Source organism: Saccostrea cucullata, unplaced genomic scaffold (genome assembly GCF_032062105.1).
Source record: "Saccostrea cucullata isolate Sc308-1 unplaced genomic scaffold, CSIRO_AGI_Scuc_v1 ctg1069, whole genome shotgun sequence".
Lineage (NCBI taxonomy): Eukaryota > Metazoa > Mollusca > Bivalvia > Ostreida > Ostreidae > Saccostrea > Saccostrea cuccullata.
Window position 1 is genome coordinate 190983 of NW_026924431.1, and position 15255 is coordinate 206237.

At 33.9% G+C, this 15255-nt stretch overlaps 2 protein-coding genes across 2 annotated transcripts; both read left to right on the forward strand.

The window, feature by feature from the left end:
* Positions 1-807: 807 nt before the first annotated feature.
* LOC134266412 (uncharacterized) lies at positions 808-9676 on the forward strand. Its single transcript, XM_062748658.1, has 3 exons — positions 808-2237; positions 6213-6333; positions 9575-9676. The coding sequence occupies exons 1-3, from the start codon at positions 808-810 to the stop codon at positions 9674-9676; spliced, it is 1653 nt and encodes a 550-aa protein (XP_062604642.1).
* A 462-nt stretch (positions 9677-10138) lies between these two features.
* On the forward strand, positions 10139-11616 carry LOC134266413 (uncharacterized). The gene is made up of 2 exons (XM_062748659.1): positions 10139-10918; positions 11029-11616. The coding sequence occupies exons 1-2, from the start codon at positions 10139-10141 to the stop codon at positions 11614-11616; spliced, it is 1368 nt and encodes a 455-aa protein (XP_062604643.1).
* The last annotated feature ends 3639 nt before the right edge of the window (positions 11617-15255 follow it).

Genomic DNA, 15255 nt, shown 5'->3' on the forward strand with positions numbered 1-15255 from the left:
ATTTGGTACTAAAGTTCGAACCAACCCCCCATTTTCCTTTTTTTTTTTTGTTTGTTTGCTTGTCCGGTTTTTTTTAAGGTACAATTTTTTTTTTACAGTTAGCCCCCCCCCCCTTTCAATTTGCTTCCGACGCCAATGTAATCCTTTAGGAAAACATACTTAGTTTGCCTAATTTACATTTTTAGTGTTTCATTTTTTTTTAAAAAAACAACCAAAAACCGGTCTAGATAACAGAAAGTAATAAGGATTTTGTCCTTACTTTTGTCAATACTTTTGTAGCGTTTATTATAAAATCTAACCTCTTAGAAACCTTAATATAATTTTACAAGTTACTCTCTTTCATATTTCAGTAAAAGGGTTTGAAGATGAAGATTTTTGACGGACAAACTGAAGGACAGGGGTAACACAATACACGTACGTGGTCAAACTTTGCTACATTTGTAGTGTGCAAAATTTCATCACTGGGTATTTATATAGCATGGCTTTGGTTTTTCAAAGACAAAAAAATAATTTATGTGCACCTTCCATGAATTTTGCATAATTGTTATTTTTAAAGATATAATCTGATTTATACCCTGTACACAATTTGAATTCTTTAAAGGGATTGTGAGACGGATTGCTGTTCGTTATTTTTACTCTTATAGGTTAAATATTCAGGGACACGTAAATGCATTTTAAAATGTATTTTAAAAGTGTGTCGCAGCATTGCATGTTTTTGTCACTTGATATCAGTTTAAATACCGGGTAGGACACAGCACATCACGAGCTACGTAATCTAGGTTATAGATAGTCGACATTCAGCAAAACATGGCGGCCAGTAAACCAAAATATCCACTTGGCTCTCCTCAAGAGCATATTGAAATGTGTGGATTCCATGATTTACCTATTGATATGTTATGTGAGGATTGCGATGAATTTATTTGTGGAAAGTGTGCCAAAACAGATCACAAGGATCATGAATGGAGCACTATACCAACAGCAGCCACACAAAGAAGAAGAGGTCTATTTAACTTTCTTAAAAAGATCAAGGAAGAGGATATGCCTGGGATTGACGAGAAGATCGAGAAATTGTCACAACAAATCACAAAAAATACAGACCTTTGTGACACTGAGATTAAAAAGCTTTATCAGCATGTTGATAAGATAGTGGCCAGGTTAGCAGAAATCAAGAAAAGAAATGAGCAAAGTTTGAGAGACAATTTGAAGGATAATAATGATAAGCTGAATAATGTAAAATCTGAGTTAGACAATAAGAAGAAAACACTTGCAGAGACAGTTCAGTTCATGAAGGATAACAACAGCAAAATGTCAGATTACGGCTTCATTGACAACCACAGAGAACTGATGAAAATGCTAACTGGTCTGGATGTTGATATGAAGGGCTGTAAACATTCAGTTAGATACAATAAAGGAGAAATCCAGGGTAAGGTACTGGAGAAAATGATGGGGAAAACTCTGGATTTAAATGATATCAACGTGACTGAAACAAGCTCATTCAAAATTGGAGATCAACCAATATTTGTGGTGAGGGCATTGTGTGAAGATTTATGTTACGTACGACAACATAAGTCACCTTATACTGAACAAGTAAACAAAATAGGTGAGAAAATACAAAAACATAATATAAAAGGTTTTGACCTATGTGTGACAGATACTGGTGGTGTTTATTTCACGGACTTTAATGACAATACCATCGGTTGCTTATCACCATCAGGATCTGTCTCTACAGTCATCAGTACAGATCCACTGGTACCATTAGGAATCTGTCTGTCAGTGGACGGTGGACTACTTGTCACCTTAAAAGACAATGAATCAGATCCTTACAAATTAGAGTCACACAGCAGACGTCTGGTGAGACACATCACAGTGACAGGTGATGTCATCCATGAGTATGAGTACCAGGAGGACGGTCACACCAGGCTGTTTACATCGCCATACAGAGTCTCACAAAACAGTAACAGTGATATCTGTGTTGTGAACTTAACAAAAGGCGCTACAGGTGAACTAGTGATTTTATCTACTTCTGGTCGTATGAAGTCTGTCTTCCGTGGACAGAACCTGACAGAGAACTTTTATCCAACCAGTGTAGTGTGTGACTCACTCTGTAACATCCTTGTTACTGACAGAGCTAGTAAAAATATCCATCTGCTGAGTCCTGACGGGGAGTTCCTGAAGTTCATCCTGACAGAGAATGAAGTGAACTGCCCAATCAGATTATCACTGTACAAGTCTACACTGTGGGTCGGATACTACGGTGGACTTGTCAAGGTGTTTCAATACAGGGTTTAAATTGTACATGTAATATACCTGTATACTTGAAGTTTGATTGAAATTATTGTCATTATATTAAAACAGTTTCTGTTTCAAACCAATTATTAATTTTCTGTATTTCAAACGACAGTATGCGTGATTTTTTTCTTTTCGTGTGCTATTGATATAAGTTAAATCAAAGTTAATTTAATGTTAAGAAACAGATAAAAAAAAATAACTTTTAAATAAGTTAATATAATGATGTTAGATTACTTGAAGAGCAGTTTAAAAGATTGATTTTTTATTGAATTGATTTTATTGGCAAAGAAATTTTAAAGATGTCAAATTGTATCTTAGTTTTATTTTTGTTTTATGAATAAAAAAAGGGGATTTAAAAAAAAAATTATATTAACCTCCATTTAGTCTCTAAAAGGATTTCGAGGAACCAGGGTATCAACAAAATACATGTACCAGGTCAAACTTTTTTGCTACATTTGTAGCATGCACAATTTTTTATTTGAGCATTTATGAACAGTCTGTAGGTTTTTTTTTCCAAAGACAAAATGCAAACGTTACATAACATTGTGTTTGATTGTTAATTTAAAAGATACATTTTGAATCACCTGTTTCATACCCTGTTCACAATTTGTATCCTTTAAAGGGTTAAGGGGACCGATCACTGCTGGTTATCTTCAACTTTATCATTCTAACTACCAGGGGCGTAGCCAGGGTACTTTTGATGTGGACGCCTGAATAGGCGGGGGTTTGGGGGCCGCCTTAAGGCCCCAAATAGGTCCAGGGTGAAGCCCCCGGAAGCTGGTGCATTTCCGACGATTTTGATGTGCATATTTGAACCTTTTGATAGCATTTTTCTTAAACTTTTTTTCAGTTTGTTACGCAGGCACTTTGGGGTCTGTTATTTCTTTGTACAAAATGCGGACAGTCACTTATAAAAGAGAAAGGATATGTCTAATAGCTTTCTTTGACGAACCAACGAAAACAATTTGACTTTTGAAGCAGCTCGACAAAATATGTATGGTTAACATACGGCAGTTGGTTAGAGTGGTTGACTGGTTTAGACGACCGCGTAATTTACTGATAGTCAGGCTTACATTAATATTATAAATTCACCTCTAAAGATTGAAAATAACAAAGACAGAATTCTTTTCAACTCATTTTCTTGCACATTACCTATGTACATTGTATACATTTTAAAATGAAATAATGTTCATAAATATTCACAAATCTGGTATCTTTAACTTTTTGAAACATAATAAAAACTTGTAAAATATACTTAATGCTTTTAAGGTAGTGTTACGGATGTCAATACTTGAGAGGTCTTATTATTTTTTTTTTTAAGATGAAACTGAATTGTTCCATTTTTCGATTTTTGATGTTCATATGTAAAGCTTAATTATGATTTTTAAAGTCTCACACGAATCCGATATTAGGGGGTTTTTTGGAAGGGGGGGGGGTATCATTAAGAAGTTAAGCATTATGGTTGGAATTTAGTTTCAAGTAATAGAAATTGAAAATTTTGGCATTAAATAAAATTATGATATCGTTTGTTTTAGGAGAGCCGACTGGGGTTTTATAGTCTGAAATCTACAATAGAGAAACTCTTTAAGAATGTAATTACACTTGGAAAAAAAAATAAACTCAGCAATATTCGATAGTAAACCTGGCAAAATCTGGGAAAATCTTTGGATTTCAGTGAGATGTATAATCTCGTATTTTCCCCTAAATCTGACTCTGTTGATTTTCATTAATTTTTTTTTATCGTTAATTCTAAATTGTCTCTAAGTATTTTTTTTTTATTTAAAAAAAAATTATTTTCTAATATTTTGAAAAAATGATGAGAATGCTTTACAATATTACGCCTGTCTCTCTCTCTCTCTCTCTCTCTCTCTCTCTCTCTTTCTTTCTTTACTTTCTTTTTTTTTTTTTTTTTTTTGAAAAATGATGTGGACGTTTGTGCGTACAAACGTACGCCTAGCTACGCGCCTGACTACTGAGAGCACATGAATACAAATTGTTTAAAGGTTCGTTTGTTTGTTTAATTTCCCTTTGCGAATATTACACTGTACAATGCTCTTCATCGGCTACTTAATCTAGATTATAGATGCAGCTAGTAAATCACTCTCTTTTCGCGAGAACTTTATTTTTGCAAAATTACGGGAGATAGTGTATTTCTTCATAAGATTATATAAAGTAATGACCACATTTCCTGAGAATTTTGTCTGTCTAATAATGGGACGATCAATAACTATCTCACAACCATTAAGAATAATCAATAGTCGAAATTTGATAAAAATGACTTACGGTAAACTGCAATATTCAATGGGCTCTCCTCAAGAGCATATTGGAATGGGTACGACCCACGATTTACCTATTGGTGTTACATGTGAGGACTTTGATGAATTTATTTGTGGTATATGATCTAAAACAAATTAAGAAAAAGGAATGGAGAACTATACCAACGACCGTCCTCGAAAGGAGGAGATGTCTATACTAAACTTTCTTTAGAAAGATTAAGAAAAATGGTCTGCATGGGATGAACGAATAACTAGAGAAGATGTCAAAACTAATCACAAAAATTTAAAAAAAAATTGTAAGACAAAATTGAAAAGCTTCAAAGCTTCATTATCAGTGGCGGGTCCAGAAATTTTTAAAAGGGGAGGCCCAACTAGTTTGAGGTCAGGGTAGCTAGAGCCAACAGCCACACCATGCAAAAAACATTGATACAGGGTGTGTCAGCAAACATGTCCCGACTTTGCGGATTCAATATAAAGTTAGACAGTATTAATGAAAGATTTTTTTTGTAAAATCGAAAACTACAGAACCAAATAATATTATATATATAAAAGTTAAAGTAACTCTGAATCAATTATTTTTTAAGACAGGCATTTTTAAGATTTGAACATCGGCAGCTTTTTTCAATTTCACGTCATTTTTACGTGTTTTAAAAAGTCACACTATTGTCAGTCAGCATCCTCATTTTACCTCTGAAGACCTTAATGGCAAATATTTGGACATTTTGAATGAAAAGTATGTTTCTTAGAAAGATGAGTACTTTTAAAAAAATTGGTCCACTAATATTGATGATTTTGGAGATTTTCTGTTTGTATTGTTTTGTTAAACATCCATAGATCCATTTATGAAGAGAAAAACCTCACAAACTAATTTATGACAATGTAATCAAAACTTAAATGAAAAAAATTCACTGACTTTATTTTACATTGTTTATATCACAATTATAATGCAAAAAAATGGGCTTTAAAATACAGCTATAATTTTGAAAATATGTAATTATTGTGCAAAAATATAGACATCAAAAACTGGGACGTGTTTGTTGAAACACCCTGTATATCATACATTGTGGGGGCTCAAAGGGAGGGGGCGGCCCCCCTGGGCCCCCTCTAAATCCGCCAGTGATTATGATGAGATAATATTTAATGTATCAGAAATATGAAGAAACGAAATACTCAGTAAACAAAGATTGAGAGAAAATTTGAAGCAAAAATTGAAAAAACTAAATATTAAGAAATTTCAGTTAATTAAAAAGAAGAAAACGATTGCAGAGACAGTTCAGTTCATGGAGGATAAAAAGAGTACCATGTCATATTACGGTTTGCTTGACGACAACAGATAACTAACACAACTTCTGTAAAATGATGTCACCGACTTTGAAGATTCAGTGAGATTCAGTCAAGGAGAAATCATAGATGAGTTACTAGAGAAAGTGATTTGGAACTCTGGATTTTGATATGTCCGTTTGATTGAAACAGGCTGATGTAAATATGGAGATCAACAAATATATATTTGTTGAGAGTATTGTGTGAAGAACAGTGTAAGACAACTCGAGTCAACTTAAAAATACATAAAAAAACATAAATATAATTTAATTTAACATAATATATAACATAATTTATTTCACTGACTTTCGTTACAAAATTCATCAGCTGTCGTCACCATCAGGATCTGTCTCTACAGTCAGTAGTACAGATCCACTGTCACCAAGATGAATCTGTCAGTCAGTGGACAGTGGACCGCCTGTCACATCGAGAGACAATGAATCAGATCGTAAGATCTTTGTTGTTTTTGGAGACCAGGTCTTTCAACAATCTATTGAAATTCCCATGGATACGAATTGTGCCCTGTTACTACTTACTAGCAGACCTATTTTTGTATGAAGCAGAATTTATGCAAAATCTTATGTTTGAAAAGAAGAAAAACACTTGCCGTGGATTTCAACTCGACATTTAACTTGACATTTAGATATATAGATGACGTATTGTCAATTAACAATTATAATTTCCATTCCTATGTCGATACGATATATCCCAGTGAGCTTGAGATAAAAGATACCACAGAGTCTGACACATTTGTTTCATATTAGGATATTTTACTTGAAAAGTACATTAATGGTAATCTAACAACCAAGCTCTATGATAAACGTGATGACTTTAACTATTCTATCGTCAACTTCCCTTACTTATGCAGCAATATGGGTACATCCCACTAATTATTTTTAGAATCGGTAGGAGAGGAAAGTAATGTCGAAAAAAATAACAAGTTCCTTAACTTGCAGACTTGCATAAAAAAATTGTGCAGATATACTTAGCTGAGCCTCACACTTGTTTATAATGAGAATCTTTATCTCGAAAAAGCTTGGCAAATGTAATTTATCAAGAAGATCAGCCGAATTATTTTTTGTATTATAATGCCAGTGAGAACTCTGAATTTCCTCTACTTTCACTTTCACTTTTAGAGTTTCCCGCAAACAGACGCATTTTGCCGGAAAACGAATCTGACATCCCACCTCGAGATTTTAACCAATGAAAGACAACTTGATGTGCTTTGATTTGAGGGGTCACTCACTGATGAACGAAAATTAGGGACGTCGCTATGAGAAGAAAAGTTAACATTGTCGCCTATGAGAAAACAATTAGTGGATTGTACTCATATACCTTCATCATCTGCATATGGAGTTTATGTATCTCAGTTAATTCAAAAAGCAAGAGCATGTATGAACACGTATGAACAATTTCAAAAACGAGGTAAATTACTGACAAAGTTGTTGAAACAAGAATATTAGCAGTCTCGTTTAAAGTCATAATTTCGTAAGTTCTATGATCGATACAATGACCTTATTAGCAAATACAATTTATCATTCAGTCAAATGTTGACTGAAGTTTCCATACTGATTGTTAGTCTATTAATTGATCAGAATATACAGAACTTCCCTACATATGATGTCAGATTTATGAAATCATATTATACACATGTAGATAATGATTGACATAATAATACCGAGTAATCTAGTCAAGTAAAAGAGAAACTTTAAGTTTTTCCAGGTAATGAAGATACTGGAAATAATAATTGCTTTCATTTCTTTTTTTTAAAAAATCAGCACAAATATTGGTAAATGGGCCCTCTGAAACTACAAGTTCTTAAATTGAATTTTTAAATATTTAAAAAGAGACCACAAAGGGTCTGAAAGATGTTTCATGTAATTGTCGACATAGCCGTTTAACTGTTTGAGAATTAATAGGGCACCTTAAGTGCACCTTGTTCTTTATATAAACATTACATGAGATTTTTGCATGATAATGTTATTTTTGAAGATCGAATCTTTTGATTTATGCCCTGTTCACAATTCAAATTCTTTAAGGATTTATGGAATTGATTACTGTTTGTTAAACTCACTTTTATAAGCTAAATATTTAAGGACACATTTATACTTTTTTAAAGTTATTATACATATAAATACAAAGCAGTTCACTCGCTGCCTAATCGGCTTAGGGTAAAAAGCTGAGTGGAGTGGAGTGGAGTCTTATGTGTAGTCATGGAATGTAATCTGTATCATAACAATACATAAAGTTTGAGAACAAAATATCTTTTGCATACAAACTCTCCCCTGCATTGTCATTTTACTTTTCAGTACCAAGAATGAAACAAGATACGAAAGAAATATATGCAGTCAAAAACTAATTACATTTAAACGTCACACAGAGAATCACTTAGAAATGTTTTACTAGGTTATATATTAACAACATCTAATCTAAGCTAGACTATTTGCCCTTACTCATATTTTATGTACCTACTTGGTTTACTTTCAACAACAAACATGGGCTTTGATAAAAACAAATTGACAAAGGCACCTGAAAGCGGAGTATCCATTCGCTATGAACAGATCTATAAATCAAAACAATATTCAACATCAACCCGATGCAAATGATGCCACTAGTTTTGCACAAAGACAAACATACTAAACACACCAAAGGCACATAAACTTACAAAAACAAATGTGTTAATATACCCGCCCCTCCAACTCCAGTATGAGAGAATAATATATAATAAGAAATTTAAAAAAAAAATAGTTTGCAACACATCTTCATGATTAGATAATTGAAATCTTTGATGGATAAATTGTCATTGACATTCTTCAAAATAGGACAGAAATAAAGCTTACAAGACATCTTGGTTCGATCTGTTTCACAAAAGAACAGAGATTCTTCATCATTGTTTATAATATTTAGCTGCCTCAATGATACATATATACTTGTTGATAGACTGCATGCATGTTATACATTGATCAGCAAAGTAGAAGGAATGCAATTTTTTTTTTATTACTTATCATGTGTATAATTTTTGTTCTGAGTCACATTTACAAAATAAGTATCAAATATTGGTGAAACTAATTACATGTGTATATGCTTCGTTGATTGTACGTTGTTTAACGTTCCTCTCGAGAATTTTTCACTCATATGGAGAAGCCACCACTTGCCGATGGAGAGCTGGAATTTTGTGATATACTCGGCACTATACTCGACCGTTGACAAGTGAGGTATCTTTTCTGTGCCAGCACCTGCTGTGACACGGGACCTCGGTTTATACGGTCTCATCCGAAAGACCAGTCTGTACGCCCCACAGTTCGATTCGAACCCACCATGTATGAATAAGATCCTTATAATTACTTTTCGACTCTTATTATAATTTATTATTATATATCATTATGACAAAACTTATTATACGAATGTAGTGACACATCTCCCTCTTCAAAAAACATAGGTTATAACTTTAAAATGATTATTACATCATTAAAATTTGTTCCTAAAAATCGGAAAACGACACAAATTATTTAGCAAACATTTCGAGAATTATTTTCCTTTTTTATGTTTTATACTAGTAATTGATCCTGGAATCAAACTTTGAAAGACTCACTTTGAAAGTACACAGATTCAAAATGACAATGTAGGGGAGAGATTGTATGAAAAGGAAATTGTTTTGCTCTCAACCTTTCTGTACTGTTATACTACAGACTCCACTCCACGACTCCAGAAGACTCCACTCCACTCCACTCAGCTTTTTACCCCAAGCCCTGCATAGATCTAGGTTAAAGCTGAACACGACTCGTAAATAGGCATACACCATTTCTGATAGCATTATCTACGATACATCCGTACTAGGGTATACTCGTCGCTTTCGTTACACCTGACTGCTTTATTGTCACAGGTATCGGCGTGGAATGGCGACCCGTGTTCGTGCTGGTTATCTTGCATTACATTTGTTCATATTTTATTGCAGTTACGTTTATCTATGTTGTTTGTATACTGCTCTGACTTATGCAGCTATCATTGTAAATTTATTTGGTATCTTACTTTCCTGCATTAGACAAAGTATTACGTTATTATTTTCGCTATCAAGTCCTGTATGGCATACGTCCGTCTACACCGGTGTCGACTGATTAAACTGAACAGTCTCTAATTCTTGCCCTATTTATATGGGTCTGCAGGGTAGCGAGTCTCGGGAACTAAAATGGCGGATACATTTCTTTTACGAATCGTGTTCAGCTTTAAAGATAATCGACACTCAAAAACAAAATATGGCGGCCAGTAAACTAAAACACCCACTGGGCTCTCCTCAAGAGCTTATTGAAATGTGTAAAACCCATGATTTAGCTATTGATATGTTTTGTGAGGATTGTGATGAATTTATTTGTGGTAAGTGTGCAAAAACAGACCATAGAGATCACAAATGGTGCACTATACCCACGGCAGCCAGCGAAAGAAGGAGAGGTTTACTTAACTTTCTGAGGAAGATCAAGGAGGAAGATCTGCCTAAGATTGATGAGAAGATATTGAAGATGTCAAAACAGATCACACAAAATGAGGAACTTTGTGAGACCGAGATTAAAAAGCTTCAGAGGCACTGCGATGAGATAATTACCAGGGTGTCAGAAATGAAGAAACGAAATGAACATAGATTGAGTGACAATTTGAAGGGGAAAAATGAAAAGCTGAAAAGTATGAAATCTGAATTAATAAAAAAGAAGAAGTCAGTTACAGAGACAGTTCAGTTCATCAAGGATAACAAGTGTACCATGTCAGATTACGGCTTGCTTGTCAATCACAGAGAACTGACACACCTTCTCTCCGATCTGGATGTTGACATCAACAAATTTAAACATTCAGTGAAATACAGTCACGGAGAAATCAATGAAAAGGTACTGGAGAAAGTGATAGGGAAAACTCTGAACTTAGATGATATGAACTTGACTGAAACAAGCTTATTTAAATATGAAGATCAAAGAATATTTGTGTTGAGGACTTTGTGTGAAGATTTGTGTTACGTAAGACAACACGAGTCACCTCATACTGACCAAGTAAGCAAAGATGGCGAGAAAAGACATAAATATGATATAAACAGTTTTGACCTATGTGTGACAGGCATTGGTGATGTTTATTTCACTGACCTTGATAACAATACCATCAGCTGTCTGTCACCATCAGGATCTTATCTACAGTCATCAGTACAGATCCACTGGAACCAGGAGGAATCTGTCAGTCAGTTGACGGTGGACTACTATTCACCTTGATAGATGAATCAGGTGATTATGAATTAGAGGCACACAGCAGACGTCTGGTGAGACACATCACAGTGACAGGTGATGTCATCCATGAGTATGAGTACCAGGAGGACGGTCAGACTAGACTGTTTACATTACCACTAAGAGTCATACAGAACAGAAATGGTGATATATGTGTTGCGAACTGTACAAGTCCCACTACAGGTGAACTAGTGATTACGTCTACCTCTGGTCACTTGAATTCCGTCTATCGTGGACAGAACCTGACAGGGAACTTCATTCCTGCTGATGTAGTGTGTGACTCACAATGTAACATTCTTGTTAGCGATAGAGCTAACAAAAATATCCATCTACTGAGTCCTGGCGGGGAGTTCCTGAAGTTCTTGCTGTCAGAAAACGAAGTGAACGGCCCAGCCAGATTATCTCTGTACAACTCTACACTGTGGGTGGGATACTATGATGGACTTGTCAAAGTGTGTCAGTATAGATTGTAGAATGCAATATATGTATACTTGTGGCTACTTTCATTTTATTACAACATTTTTTGTTTCAAATAAATTGATAATCTACTGTATTTCGAACTTGACTATCATACTATACTTGATTTGATTTTAAATTGATTAATTTTTTCTTAAGAAACAGATAAAATTGATATTGTTACAAACTTTATATCAAATAAATTAAATATTATGATATTTGATTACTTAAAGAGCAGTCTGAAAGACTGGTTTTTATTGAATTGCGCAGGTATAATAAGGTTACAACCAAATATTCTACTTGTCTATATGATATGACGTCATAGTAAGCCATATGGCATGAAGTTTAGATATAAGAATTTCTTAAAATCGGTATCTAAGATTGATTTGAGGTTGTAAAAATGATTCAAAATATGCAAAGGCATAATATAAACGAAATTTCGTGGTTTCTGGGTCCCTGTAGTTATCACATGGGTTAAATACCAAACCCGTGACGTCATAACTGTTGATCATGCAGTAGCAGAGTGAAAGTGAAACGTAACGAGAATTCATGTAAACAAACACAAGAAATCGGAGTTTAAAAGCATTTAGAATGAATATAATGTTTGATTTATATGGGAATAAAACTTACGAATAAGGTATGCTACATAATTCTACAATTTCTTCGTAAAATTAAAGCAGGCGGGATGTTTACTTGCGGATCAGTCTTCCCTCTGTCGTTCTTAACAAAAAAGATGCAAAAGTTCAACGCTACGCCGCATACTTTGAAACTTAATTTTTGTTTCTATCTAAAGTTCTTATTCTATTGTTTTTTGGAAAGCGCTGCAAGAATCGTATGATTTACGGGAATTGATCCATTTTTTCCGATGTTATAAACAAAATGTAAAAATTTTGGGAAGGTTTCGTCCTAAAGTGTTGAATAATTATTTCTGTGATAGGACAATAGGATTCTAACAGCACTTTTCGTGGTACAGAGATGTTTTACATAACGATTATTACAGATTGAAATTAAATATCCCTGGGGTGTTGAATTTTTCACTTTTTCATTAAGGCGTATTTTCTAATTATAGACGTCACGTGGTGATGTCGTGGGTTAGTGCTTCCTGTAGTATAAGTCCCACTGAAGCCTATAGAATGCATAATTATAGCAGAAGTTTTATCCTTGAATTTCCCGAATTATTAGTGTTACATAATCATAAAAAAGTGTTAATTCGCCGAATTCTGATACATGTGCTGCCTTAACAAACCCGCGTGATTTAATTGACAAAGTAATTTACAGCTGTCAAATTTGAATCTTAGTTTTATTTTTGTTTTATGAATACTGAAGTACAGTACATGTATATCGATTTTTAACCCCCATCTAGTCCAACAAAAAAGAAGTTTAAAGATGATAAGATTTAATGGACGAACGGAAGGACCGGGATATACGGTATCTAACAGATCTCATCACATCGAGAAATCGGATGGGAGACCTACTCGTTGCTTGCAACAATATCTCATCTAGTTATTATTATTATTAAGGTAGACTTATCTTCAAAATTTGCGTTAAAATATGTATATTGCTTTAACTAAAAACATGTAGCAAAAACATATTAAAACTTGAAAATACCCGTTTATCACACATCATTCGTATTCTGTGGAGAGGACCATTTAATCAAGGGTCATATCACAAACATGATTTATCAAGATTTGTGTAGTGTTTATTATAAGATCAGTATTCTTAGATCCACGCCATATACTCTATGATTCCTATGCAGAGTGTATATGGCGTGGATCTAAGAAGACTGTTTTTCATGGGATTGATTTACCGTATATACTCGCCTATAAGTCGGTCCGCCTATAAGTCGGTTTGTTTTTTTTTGACGTTATTTTTGAGGGATTTGCTAATGACCCGCTTATAAGTCGGTGCAAACTTTTTCCAAAATTTTGTGACGATTTCAAGTTAATCCATTATTGTTTTAAACTAGTTTCAATTCATATTTTTCGAAATGACACTGATATTTAATCTTTTATTATTAAACAAACAGGCAATGCTCACTTAAAATACAAATACAATTATTTAAATATGTAAATGCTTGTACTTTATCTATATAATCTAAGAATACATAAATTATCATATATCCAGACACTTTCGATAATCATCGGAAATGCACATAAGAAACTACATTTCACCCTCCAGAAAAATAGCAATCTCTTCATGACTCGCCTATAAGTCGGACATAGAGTTTTAGACCAATATTTAACTCCCAAAATACCGACTTATAGGCGAGTATATACGGTATTTGACAATGAAATTACACAGTTGACAAAGAATGGGTGGACTTAACTGGCCAGGAAAAATGCCGTAAATTTAAGTTTCATAAAATGTTTATTTTTTTCCATCAAATAATTCTCCGATATCTTAACTGTGTATTCATGGTACGGATGGGAATTTAAAACACTTTTTCGAGGTAAACTAAATAAATATCGAAAGCATGGTGCCTGAAGATTTCTTGAATATCAATAGATAATCAGGGTCACGCGTTTTACATCGTCTGAATACGTAGTCAGCACATGTTTGTCGGCTGTTCTTAAGAAAACTGTAGTTGTATATTGAACAAAATAATGTTATATCAAAAGGAGAAGAGCCGACAAAAGTGTGCTCATACTTAATTTAACAAAAAACATGCTGAAACCAAACTTCTCGCTTCCATTGAAATGGCTTCGATTGACCTGTTAAATATTACAATTCGTCACGTGATGTCCACCTGCGAGTGTACTCGTGAAAACAGTTACATTGTATTCTTCAACCTGACCTCGATCTAAATCATGTCTTTGAGCGTTTTTTGTTGCCGTTTTCAGAGTTAAGCAAATTAAATATTGTTTTAATTTTGCGTGTCATCACATTTTTTAAAATAATTTCATATTGACATCGATGTAATATGCTAAACACGTATTCGAATTTTTGGAAAGAGAGAGGGATAGAGAGAGAGAGATGTCAACAATGACACCGATCGATAGCCCCGCCTCCTATAAATATTGATTGTGTGACATAAAAACCACTCCGGGTACATGTCGAATTCCGGAAGACGACACTCGTGTATCGTTGCTTCAATGTTGATACACGACAACAGGGCATTGTTTTTGCACAAATGTTCCACCTAATATAACGAAGTATATGTTGCTCTTTCCATTGCTCATAATTCATTTTGGATTCACTTCATTTACAGATTGTTATTCGAGTCGCAAAAAGATCCAAAATACGGCGTTAAGTCCACCCATTCTTTGAATCCTAGTTTTAAGATTTTTTATGTAAAGGGGTGCAAGATATTTTTAAATCATCGATTTTTACCCCCATATATATATATAGTCTTAAGGATATAAATGTAACTGAAACCTTCATGCACTTTTACAACTTGCAGTCTATCATAATTTTGTTAACGCTTACATTAAAAAAATAATTTGAATATGAAGATAAAGGAAGGACCGGAGTATGAACAAAATACATGTACCCGAGTCCCACCTTCTAAGCTATTTGCAGCATGCAAAATTTTTATTATTGTGCATTTATTTTAAGGCTTTAGTTCCTTCAAAGACAAAATGAGAAAATGTAAGTAAAGTTACCTAAATTGTGTATGATTGTGATTTTGAAAATATATTTTGAATCTTCTCTTTTTT

Excerpts from the sequence above, each read along its gene's own strand:
- LOC134266413 (XM_062748659.1), top strand. The coding sequence starts at position 10,139 with ATGGCGGCCAGTAAACTAAAACACCCACTGGGCTCTCCTCAAGAGCTT. Across the intron at positions 10,919-11,028 it reads AGTCACCTCATACTGACCAA|CTGTCTGTCACCATCAGGAT; the intron begins GTAAGCAAAGAT and ends CAATACCATCAG.
- LOC134266412 (XM_062748658.1), top strand. The coding sequence starts at position 808 with ATGGCGGCCAGTAAACCAAAATATCCACTTGGCTCTCCTCAAGAGCAT. Across the intron at positions 2,238-6,212 it reads TCACTGTACAAGTCTACACT|CTGTCGTCACCATCAGGATC; the intron begins GTGGGTCGGATA and ends AAAATTCATCAG. Across the intron at positions 6,334-9,574 it reads GAGAGACAATGAATCAGATC|ACTCCACTCCACGACTCCAG; the intron begins GTAAGATCTTTG and ends GTTATACTACAG.